At 36.6% G+C, this 12,528-nt stretch overlaps 1 protein-coding gene across 28 annotated transcripts in view; it reads left to right on the top strand.

The window, feature by feature from the left end:
• Positions 1-12,528, top strand: part of MEF2C (myocyte enhancer factor 2C) — a 155,095-nt gene that overhangs the window by 128,579 nt on the left and 13,988 nt on the right. For 22 of the 28 annotated variants that reach the window (XM_039543985.1, XM_039544004.1, XM_039544000.1 and 19 more), the window contains 3 exons: positions 9,470-9,642; positions 10,873-10,896; positions 11,774-11,903. In XM_039543985.1, the coding sequence (XP_039399919.1) occupies positions 9,470-9,642; positions 10,873-10,896; positions 11,774-11,903 (327 nt within the window). The remainder of the gene's footprint in view (positions 1-9,469; positions 9,643-10,872; positions 10,897-11,773; positions 11,904-12,528) is intronic. The other 6 variants (XM_039544010.1, XM_039544006.1, XM_039544002.1 and 3 more) reach the window with 1 other exon arrangement.

The following is a 12,528-nucleotide window of genomic DNA, read 5'->3' as shown; positions in this document are numbered from 1 at the left end:
TTTTAAAATAAATAAAATAATTGTTAGGTTTTTTTATTTGCCTTCTGGGGCTTGAACTTTTATTTGTCACATTTTCAAGCTTTTCTCCACAACCAGGAGAACAGGCTAGAAACTTCTTTTAAAAAATATTTTTAATGACAGCTGAGATTTTCCCATTATCATCTGACTCCAGGAGCTGGGGCTTTAAGAAAAACACCAAATAGTGAGAGACTCTTGATAAAATCATGACAGTTGGCAGCACTGGATCTTGCCTAGCAAATATAATATATAGTATACTGACAAATTTATTTCTCTCAATGGTTGAAATTCACACCTTTGCAGAGGGCTGGCAGAAGGCCTGTGTACCATTTAAGTCCCACTTGTGCTCTGGGTGACTGAAGTGGATGTTGACCTGGTGCTGAGGTGAACTGAACCCAGTCAAACCTTTGGAGAACAGATTTTCAAGAGTGAAGGCTGTGGTCCATACACAAAAAACAGAAACACATGCTAACAGTAATTGCACACAAAAGTGTTAACTGATGTACAATCACGTAAACAGGTGCCTGAAACCATCTCCATTTTTCTGTGTAGACCTCAGCCTGAACTTTGCGAAAATGTGGCCCTTTACTGGGTTTTGAACAGTTGTGGAAGTGTTAACAGAATGATCTTTGAGTTATTCTCTGTCTTATCTTGTCTCTAATTTATAGTGTCTCAATATTTGTATTTATAAAAAGATAGATTGAAAGGATAAATGACTGAGTCAATAATGAGAACACCCTCACATCTCTCCTAAAGAGAAAGCCCTAAGATCACAAGTAGTGAACAATTAAGTGAGTCATACAAGCTGCAGTTCTCTATAAGTAGGATTTTAAAGACAAGCATGATCAATTTCATTTTTATTTTTATGACAAGCAATTAAAAATATTCCTTTAGAAAATCCATGCTCAAACAGTAACATGGAGTTATTGAGTAAAATCCTGAAGTCAATGAGAGTTTTGCAATTCACTTAGTGAGGCTAGGATTTTATCCTTTATATTTTGGTTACATATCTTCTTATTATCTTTGTTCAGAGAAAGAGAATATAAGGAAGTGTTGCAAATCAGCAAACATCTGGATTTCATGCTTACCCTTGAGTACTGAAAGAAATAGTTGATGCCTCCTAGATCTTGGAATGCAGCTATGGGTTTGCTCCAGGAAGAAAAGCAAGAAATGCATTTAACCCCTTGGAGCTGGGAATACAGATTTTGCAGCAAAGCAGCACTCAGAAGCTCCTGGCAATATTGAGTTAATGTGCCTCTTGCCCATTAACTTTCAGCATGATTCCCCAGTTAAAGTATTCAAGCCATAGACTCCAGTTATTGTCCACATTTTTTGCAAACTGATTTGTCCCCTGATAATAGCAGGAACTGTTACTCAAAGTATCAGAGCAAAATAAGAGGAGATAGGGCAGGGTCAGTAACTCTGTTTTTGTCTTGTATTTACAACTGCTTGCACAGAACTGCAAATTTACCTCACATGCTGCCCTTTTCTGAGAAGATCTAAGTTAATAACATAGAAAGGATGGAGATTTAGGATTCTGTGATTTGTGTTCCGAATATGCAGTCACCAGTTTTTCTGAACATGAATTTGAAACCATGTGTTCTTCATTTCTGCAGCAGTTATGTATGTAAGAAGAAATATGTAATTTAACAAATATACCGCTTATCACTGTTTATGAAAAAGAAATAGTAACCAATATTTCTAAAATTTCCTTGGGGGAAGCTAAAAATTAAGGGTTTTTTTATTATTATTATATAGTCATTTATATTTGGAGTTAATTATTATCTTGAAATATTTTCTCTAAAATATGTAGTGATATTTTCCCCAAAAGGTCATTGATTTAAAACAGCTGAAGAAGTAAATGAATTGCCCTATGTTTTAAAAAGGTTTTCAAGGAGTAAAGTGGGGATAAATACCAAAATATTGTCTCCAGATTCAAAACATTTTCCCCTTAATATCTTCAAAAAGGGTTATATTTTCCAATAATGTGTTTTCCCCTATTATATAAGCTTCTTTGCCCTTTCTCATGATTCAATACTCAAGGGCAGTTCATACGAAAAGAAAATGTAGTTTATTTGCATACAAAGGGCTAAATTGAGGCTGGCCATCTGTGAATGCCCAAGATGAGGGGATGAACTAATCACATGCTTTAAAGTATGCATGTGCTTAATTGATTCCCTGGGACTAGGCATTAATTTCCAGTGGGCATTGGGCAATCCAAATCCAGATGAAAATCTGAGTCCTAAAACCAAATTTTGAAAAGAGCTGTGGGCCAGATTTTCAAGTGCTCAGCAACGACAGTTGGGGCCAGCTTTTCAAAAGAGCTCATCTCTCTTTTAAGCACTTAGATAAGGGACAGATTTTCAGAAGAGCTAAGCACCCAGCAGCTCCCTGTTGATACATGTATACTGCAAAGAAAAAAACACAGCAGCAAGTCTCAGAGACTGGGTCAACTGTCTTGGGCTCATGGGGCTTGGGCTGTGGGGCTAAAACTAGCAATGTAGAAGTTCTCACTCAGGCTGGAGCCTGAGCTCTGAGACCCACCCCCTCCCTTGGTTTCAGAGCCCAGGCTCCAGCCTGAGCAGGAACATCTACATTGCTATGTTTAGCCCCAGCAGCCTGAGCCCAAGTTTAAATTGACGTGTGCTGTGAGATTTGCTGCCTCAGGTCTTTTTTTGCAGTGTAGACATACCCAATGCGACACTGAAGGCCCAATTTTCAGAAGTGTTGGCATGCTGGCTGAATGGGAGCTGAACTTTTCTGAAAATCCAGCCCTGATTTTGCGTGCTGAGCTCCTTTGAAGTTCTGGCCTCAGGTGTACAAGAATTAGATGTTTCTAGCGCTGACTGTGGCACTAAACTCCACACTATGTCTGACCCTCACTTTATCTCTCACAACCCAAAAGCATGCTGGCTATCTCAGTCAGGGCCAGTCACCTCACCATGACCATCTGACCCCTGTTACCCAACAAGAGCTCTGGCTTTAAACACTTGAAGAGCCCATAGTGTAAAGCTTCAGGTCTCTTATTCCCTGAACTGTCCAAGACTTTTTAAGCTCAAAAGTTCTATAAATTAGTGCAAATATGAAGATCAGCATGTAATAGTCTTAAGTGGTTTTGCTTGTTTAATTAAAATGGAGTTGCTGAGTTGATCAGGTGAAATTCCAGGACAAATAAGATAATGTGATATATAAACCAAAGAGCTAAACAGTTTTGTGGAAGTGGAAACATGTAAGTCAATACAATTAGAGGTAACAAAATAGGAAACATAATGTTTTCCTGTGTTAGAGGAATATATTCCTAAATTCCTAAATCAGATGGTAAGGAATTACCAAACAATGCTTGTATGGACCGATGGACAGTCATTATGAGAACTGATAATAATATTGACAATAGCAGCTATGTTGGGGGGGGGGGAATCTGCACAAGGGTTTTGATTGTGTGTTGTTCCATTTCTGCATTTAGCTGGGTGGAGAGGACAAAACTGGATTGAAATAACTAATGTGCTCCCAGTATTTTTATTATTTATTATTTGTATTGCGCTATCATAGATTACGGCCATATTTTGCTCGATGCTGTACAAACAGAACAAAAAGATGATCCCTGCCTCCTGGGGCTTACAAACTATGTATAAGACAAGAGTCAATAGATGGATACAGATAGACGGGGGAGTGCAAGTACAAGGTCATTCAGACCTTGGTGTAACCTTGGCTGCAAAGTTCCCCAAAGGTCTGCCAACCCACCTAGAATAGCCAAAAGCTTGCTTCTCTCTCATCCCCTGGCACACCCCTATTCCAGGGGCTGGAAGAGGGCTGACATACAATTTTCTCCTCATGGAAATCATCCTGTTCCCTGAGGAGCAGATCCTCCCCACCCACTTTCCTATTCCCAAGCCATCGTGGGTCTTACCAATATTGTGTGTTACTAGGCTGGTTTATCAAATGCATTCACACATTTCTTGTTAGTTATGTTTTAAAATTATACTTTATTTTCATTGGGACATCGGTGCTAGATTCTTTGTCTATCCAAAGATTTGATCATTGCCCTGCAGCGGCAGCAATGGGAAACTGTACAGCCCCAGGGGAGCTCCACTAAGCCTTTGCCCTTTAGAGTATAGGAAGGGGTAATTGGACCTTCTCATTTTGCACACTCTCAGCCACAGCCTGTTGCTAAATTGTTTCCACCGCTCTCATCATCATCGTATCTGCACAGCCCCTAAATCCCTACCTCTCCCTTATATAGCAGAACTGCACTGTGGCTAGGACCCTATATACCTATAGAGGAAAGGGCAACAATTTCTCATTAATGATCTTTAAGCTACTTCGCCGGGATATAATATAATATCACATCACATCATACAGGCTTTTTTATCTCTAAATTTACATAGTCACTTTTTAAGGAATGATTATTTTTAAAAAATCTTTAAAAGACAGAATTGTTGAGCTATTTTTCTCTACTTTCCTAAAAATATTTATTTAGCCCCATACCCTTCTCCACTTCAGGACAAAAGCAGCTGATATTTCATGATATGCCATAGAATACTTTTCATTAAAAGTCAGTAGATTTTATACACCACATCTATCTTGGTCTGCTCCCTGTAATTCAATAGAGAAGGTCCATTAGTGTAATAGTGTGGGAATGGGCAGGTACTTTAATGCAAAGATTTTCTTCTTCTCAGATAACATATTTCCACTTCAGTTTTCTTCTATTGCTTGCAGTTAGCCAAGGTAATGTACTGTGAAATGATTAGCATTTGCAACATGTGAGTAAAAACCTTCAGTCATTAGCTCCTTCCAAAATTATGTTGTAGGTGAGCATGATTTCCTGGGCTTTTATGCATTAGGGTGAGTATCCATTTTGTTTTGGTGGTAAACTATAAGCTCTGTTCTGCCATCAGTGCACATGAATTAATGGAAATAAGAAATATATACATGGACTAAGAGGAAAAGAGACACCTAAGTCCTTAGAGGCCTGTATATCAGCATTTAATTACTCCTTATTCAGGCAAAATTCCTTTTGTAGTCAAATGGGAGATTAGACTGAGTAAAGAATGTAGAATTGGGTGTAAAATTAGCAAGATTTCTGTTACTCTCTCACTTATTCTTTGTGTTTTATAAATTTCAAGGTAAAATACAGCATAGGCGGCTCTCTCTTTTATATAGTGTCATTCTGAATTTCACATATATTTTCAGAGGTTTGCTGGTCACACGAGTTAAGGTTGTGCAAATGACTATACATGTCCAAAAGTAACTCTGTAGGTGAATAGTAATGCTGGCAATTTGAAAATATCACTGAGGTTTTCAAACTCACCTCAAGAATTTGGACACTACATTACGATTAAAATGAATGGGAACTGGGCATCAAAAGCTCCTAGACAGCTTTGAAAATCTCAGCCTGCGTGACAAGTATTTCTCCTTCTTTGTCTTCTTCTTTGTTGTTGTTCATTTATTATTTTTATTTCCTTGGATTTTTAATGATGAAATGAAACTAATCAAAACTTTTAGAAATCTAAACAGGAATCACTGTCCAACTTGGTTAACTTTGAGCCTAAAATTCTTGATGGTGCCATTTTAGAATAAAAAAATGTGCGCTGAATCCTGCTGTCCTTACTGATAGGGCCTTAAGCTGAGTGAGGGATACGGCATCCGTTCTTAAATTCTGTTTACTGGCTATTAAAGATGAAATCTTCAAAAGTACTTAGCATTGGCCTAACTTTGCTTGCTGGGCACTTTTGAAAATTCATCTTAAAGTTCTTACAGCATAGAAGTGAACAATTAAAAATAATTAATTTGAAATAAATGAGAAAATATATCTCATATAGTTCAAGTAATATCTTTCCTTTAATGGACTAACATTTTGTATTAATTATTATTGATTAACTAGCTCCTGCTACATAGAAATTTCTTTCTTGGATCTGACAGAGTTTAAAAGGTGATATATAAGGGTCAGTCCTGCAATCTTTACTTAAGCAATATTTTCTCAGAAGTCAGTGGGAGTTTTCCCTGGTTGATGTGCACAGGAACATGCCCAAGAAAAGGAGTCTATACTCAGAAAGAATTTTTCTTTATATTGTGCAGTTAATCCGAATACAAAATCTTGCACTACATTTAGTGGTGTTGTGCTACACCTCTATTTTACTTCGCTATAAGCAATTTATTTTTATGTGCAAAATCTTTTCTCTCTTTAAAGTCAACAAAGCAAAAACAAACAAAACACAGGAAAATATAATTTGTGCTTAAAGTTTCTTGAATTGAAACTGCTGTAAATTTGAACGTTCTGACATATGCCCTTTAAAATTTGTACATCTACTGTTTTTATTTTCACTTTGCATTATAAATTATATCCATAATGTTTTAAAATGTTCTATTCCAGTGAAAATATGGCTTTTAACCAAATAAAAATGTAAAGCAAACTTGCTCTAAAATCCATCTGTTCTTCATTTTCTTATAATCTATAATCAGGAAATCCATTCATACATGACATATAATTTTTGTGCTTTCTAGTGGGTAGTGGAATGTGATGTTCTGCATACAGTCACATCTAAATTGATAATTCTCCAGGCGGAGTGTAATTTTAAAGTATAGGATGAAGAAAGGTTTAATCTGTATATTAGAAGGCTTATACAGTTTTTTTGCCTCTGAATGTAAATTAGACCATTCTCTTTGGTGGAATTATCTGAAGGTGGGACAGCTGCCTCAGAGCAGGCCACAGCTTTGTGAGTAAGAAGGAGGATGCGGTTTAGAGAGCTGGTTTAAATGCAGGCTCTTCTTCGCTGTAAACCGCATGCACGTATTCATCATTGATTTTCAAATGATGGGTTCCAATATCATTGGTTTAGAGTCCACAGTCTTACATTCCTGATTCCACATTATGCCAAAAGAAAAACAATTTGGTGGCTGGAAAGAGAAATGGTCATTATATGGCTCCAAAATGCTAGCTGGCATAATATGCCAAGAACAGCAGAAATCCACTGGTAAAGAGAAGATTGCAGTAGTTCTTAAAAATAATTTGATGTTCTAAAAATATAAACCTAAAAAATATCATCAGTGTTCAAAATATTTTATATCAGTAGGTAAATACATATTAAAAACCTGCTGTTTTTGAATAGCATAATTTCTAAATGATGGAAAGATATTCCTGATGTTAAATTCTTTTCATTAAATAAACTAAATTCTTTCATTGGGTTGATAAAAATCTTTTCTGGAAAATTGTACTGTTTCTTTTCTCCAAAAATCAGAAGCAGAAAAAATCCGCTATGGTACATGGCCTTTGCTGGATTATCTCAGAAAGTTTATTATAGAATATTTAAAAAAACCCCAAGCATACAGTTTTTATAAAACAGCTTCATTTTCACACATGGAACAAATGCTTGTCATATCATATTACAACACATTTCACAGGGCGGTTTTACTTCCTTTTAACAAAATAGCTCCTATATGAAAACCAGTATCAGAGAAAACCTTGCCTATGCTTCAGCTTCTTCTGTAGATCACTTCACCACACTTCTTAACAGTTTTTTTTAATGCTGCTGCTGCTTCTTTTTTTTGCAATTACCAAGATAATTTTCCATTTGATTGTTTGTTTAAACCAGATCTCACATGAGTAAAGCATATGTTGTGTTTGTCAAACTGAACTTCATCTAAAGAAAAAAGCACTGCATAGCTTCTAGAAAAATACCATCCTTAAAATGTCCTCCTTTCAATCACCATCTCTCTAATAACCCATAGCATTAATTAAGGCTAAAAATATAGCAAATACACATTCAAAATAATTGTTCATTAAAAAAGCCTGTATGATACTAAATGAAAAATTCTTGCAAGTGCTCTGTTACTTCAGTTTTGATGAGTGTAAAATCCACTTTTTAATTAATACATATTTTATCTTGCTACCTGTAGGATGCTGTTGAGAAAAAAAACAGCCAACTTAACTATGAACAAGACTTTTTAAAAATTTAAATATAACCGAAGTCATTTTGATGCTTTAAAGTCTTTATCTTAATTTTTTCCAAGTATCCGGAAGAGCATTATACTTGATATAATGAATACATTTAGCCTTAGGTGTTTGCAGATTAAAATTATGATTTAATATTCTTAGTACTCAGACACATTTTAATCACACAAATCAGCACGCTACATTACACCAAGATGATGCATTCTTTTATTTATCAGTATTCCTATGGTGCACCCTACAAATTTAGCCTCAAATACACCCCTGCGAGGTACGGCAATCATCCCCATTTTAAAGATGGAGAAACTGAGGCCCATAGAGGTTAGATTACTTGTCCCTGATCATGCAGGAAGTTAGTGTTAGTACTAAGAACAGCACCCAAGTTTTCCAATTTCTAGGTCAGTGCCTTGCTTACAAGCCCATATTCCCTTGTTATTTTTTTTAATGCATATCTCAGTCTGCTAATTCTGAACTAAACATGAGCCCAGAATTGAATATTTTGATTAATATTTGTTTTCTTGATATTCATATGTGAGAGTTCCCTCTCTGTCTGAATTAAAGATTTAATATTATTTACTTCAGTGGGGTTGTGCATTGTCTCTCCCTCCCTTGGTCCCACAGAGCCAGAATTTGGAGAGCCATTAAAAAGCCATCTCTTTTCCCAGGCTTTCTCTGCGGGTATGGGGTGGGGGGTTCATGGGTGAGAGGGGAAAGGTCTTGCTTTTGGTGGGCTGGGAAGACATTAATTGCATTGCTATTCAAGCACTAGCATTATTTCAGTTATAGAGGAGAAACTGCTTCCAAATTAGCACAATACGAAGCATTTGCCTGTCAGGATTGTTTCAAGGATTTGCGGAAGGCAGGAGGAAAGATATCAGGCATTTTCCAAATAAGGACATGCTCCTTCTCCCATTGAATTTATTGTTGACAAGATCAGGTCCTAAAAGTCAGGGGAAGAGAGTAGAAAAGCATTTAAGAGTCTTCCTATTCCTCCCCCGGCTTTTTCTGGAAATTATAGCCTTGCTATACTTGTTCTTTGTCTAAAAACAAAACAAAACCATGAACTGGAAAGGAGTGAGTCAGCCAAGTCACAATCCTCTTGTATTTGTCCATGAAAGCACAGCACAGTTTTCTGCATTTTTTTCAACTGTAAGATTGTCTGACTTTTCCTGACTCTTCTTTGTAACAAAAGTTAGGTTTTAGCTGGTCTGAGTGCACAATACTCTACAGTATATCAATAGTGTCAGATAATCACATTTTACTTCACTGCATCATTGAAAGGTCAACTGCCACGAGGAAAAGTGTCTCAAAACCAATTGTTCCAAATACCAGATGGGTTATATTTTCACACATGGGCACTTACACTGCACCCAGAGTAAGCTTTGTCAGTTTATGTGCTGGTTTTAGTAATATCAAGCTTTAATTTTCATGTACAACCTTAGGAAATGTGTTTGAATCTCTACTCCTCTTCTTAACATTTTGTTCTATTTTTCCAAAAAAAAACAGGGAATGGGTATGGCAACCCCCGAAATTCACCAGGTCTGCTGGTCTCACCTGGCAACTTGAACAAGAATATGCAAGCAAAATCTCCGCCCCCAATGAATTTGGGAATGAACAACCGTAAACCAGATCTCCGAGTGCTTATTCCACCAGGCAGCAAAAATACAATGCCATCAGTGGTAATGCATTCCTTAGGCATTTCTTCTTTCCCTTCAAACTATGTCTATTTCTCTGTGTAGACTCCCATTCACTTCCATGGGCTTTGGATCAGGCCCTACATTCTGACATTGTCCAATCTGCTCTGGTTGTAGACTGGTTCCACGTCTGTTTATATTTTTTATGAAGTCATTTTTACTTCCTTTTTTCTATTCAGTTAGAAAAATGGTAACTGTTTTCTGCACACTCTCAGTTTCCTAGCACTCCTTCCTAGTGACTGGAGAATCCTTTCCTAGATTTGTTACAAGATTGAACTTAGTCCTATACATGGTCTGCAATTAACAACTTTGGTTTAGTTTCCACACAATCAGAGCCTAAGAAAATGACAGACTAACCAGAAACAAATGAGTTGGAAATCTGTCGTGCTGGGAACAAGGGTCACATTTTATAATGATGAGAAGCAGTAATTATTCCTTAGATGTAGTAAGAAAAAGTGAAAGCATCTAACCTGGGAGCTATGCATCTCCTGTCTGTTAACAAAGCTGAAGCAGAGGACTATGATATAAGGTTGAGTCATCAAGCGTTTCATGTTAGTGTCTTTCTATTCCGTACAAAAGAGTAAATCTTTCATGAGCGATGTAACATTAAAAGTGAGGATGATTAAAAAAGGATCCTGATAGTGCTGCAAACACATTTTTCCATTATGTAACAGACAAGCTATTAAAACAACTTGCAAGTTGGCTACTTTAGCCTGATGCATTATAAATTAACTTTGAATATCATACTAAAACCCCAGAAATGTGACGCTCTCTTCTTAAAAGATGAGGAGTAATAAATACAGTCTCTTATGAAGCTACACTCAAGTAGACCAAGGCTGTGACAAGCTGTCTCCATCAAATGATTTATGCCAAGGACCTTAAAACTGATACTTTCCAAGGGATTCTTTGACTGGTCAGGTCTCTGGCAACAAGGTGCTACTATACAATCTCTGCAGCCACTGGGGCTGGAGAGAAATAATGAATAGTGAGACAAAGACCTGTGCTGAAAACTGGATAGATTGTCTTCACAATTGAGACAAATATCTCATAAGGAGGACAAAGAATGTCTTTATGAAATGTTATTTTTGTAGACAGTGTTCAAAAATTATTTAACCTCTTATGCCTATCAGATGAAGCTATTCATTGTGCTTGAAAGCTGTCTGCTGATAAATATTTACGTTTACTAATTATTAACACTCCTTCCTATGCTCTCAGTCTGAGGATGTTGATCTGCTTTTGGTAAGTGGTAGTGATGCTCATCCTAATAATACAAAAACAATTGTTTTGTCTGCTTTTTATATGGAGTTAGTGGTTGAAATAAAATTAAGCATTCCCAGTATTATCGATTTGGTATATAACATAGGTGACAAGAATGAAATTGTTACCTATATTGTTCAACCTCTGCATATTAAAAAAAAAACAGCCTTTGAGAAGGAAGCTTAGCCACTATTAGTATTTTGCTAGCATGCTAAAAGTAGACTACTTTTTTTGCAAGTGGCACACCTTATTAGGGGTTTTTGTAAGTGGTTCTCTGGACATTTTATCCTTTTGCTCCTAGAATTTGAATTCCTTGGTGCAGTTTGTGCATTGAAATATCCAGAATTAAAGACAAATGTATAACTGCTTTGCTAGGGAATATTTTTGAAGTTTGTTTTACTGTGAGAAAGAATGAAGTAGCCAGAGCACCATCTGCTGGAGAGAGTTTATTATGCAGCACTGCCGCAATATTGCTTACTGAATTAAACATAAAATCTATTATTGCTGATTTTAATAAAATTTTTGCATTTGAATGAAAAACAAAACAATAGAAGTTGAGTTTATATATTTCATCAGTTTTTCACGTGGTCTCTTTTCTACCCACAATAAAGCAATCTTACTTGTTACAAGTTTGGTTTCCTAGGAGATACTGATGTAATAGGTTACTATGGTGACAACTAATCTCTTGAACGATTGTAAATGATAGGGTTGACAGAGTTCATAAAAGCCACGTGTTAAATGATTAATTTCATGAAATCTGTATTAAGTTGTATCTCATGCACAAAACGTACCCTGAAATCCTATACATTTAACTGATTTAAACCTGTCAATAATTTGTTTATTTTACTTACTTTAAAAGAATCAGAGGATAAATAACTCCCAGTCTGCTCAGTCATTGGCTACCCCAGTGGTTTCCGTAGCAACTCCTACTTTGCCAGGGCAAGGGATGGGAGGATACCCATCAGCCATTTCCACAACATATGGTACCGGTAAGTATCAATGTAAGATGTGAATAGCAGGGGAGAGCAAGATACTGACCTATGCAGTGGCTCAGTAGTAATGAAACTCCTTTATGTATGCTGCACTAAGGAGAGGAATTTGTATTCTGTATTACTTTAGGTGATTGAAAGCCTCATTATCTTACTCTGAGTCTATAAATGACTTGAGACATAAAGGGATTCAAGAAGCAACTGCATTGTTATAATGGGAAACTGCTCTATAAAGCCTTTTCCGAAATGCTTTTGCTAAGCAGTATAACTGAATAGGGGCACATCTTTGGTTCACACAGCTAAACATTACAGAAAATCACATCACACCAGTACTGCATAGATTAGATGGATATATAGACTGGATGCCTTTCTGGAAGATACACTGTAGTCAAATGCAAGCTCTTGGGCTCAGTACAGAGGTAACGGTGAAATTCTATGGCTTACACTATACAGACTAGATGAGCTAATGCTCCCTTCTGACCTTAAAGACTGTGAAACTATGACTATTTATGCATGGCAATGATGACTGTATGGTTCAAGAACATTTCTGGATCTTTATGTCCATAAATTAGAGCATGTTATTTGTGCATTATTTGTTCCCAAACTGATTAGTTGACTTAAGAAA

Source organism: Mauremys reevesii, linkage group 6 (assembly GCF_016161935.1).
Source record: "Mauremys reevesii isolate NIE-2019 linkage group 6, ASM1616193v1, whole genome shotgun sequence".
In the NCBI taxonomy this organism is placed as follows: domain Eukaryota; kingdom Metazoa; phylum Chordata; order Testudines; family Geoemydidae; genus Mauremys; species Mauremys reevesii.
The sequence above is the reverse complement of the archived record's forward strand: the minus strand, read 5'-3'. Positions and strand labels throughout refer to the sequence as shown.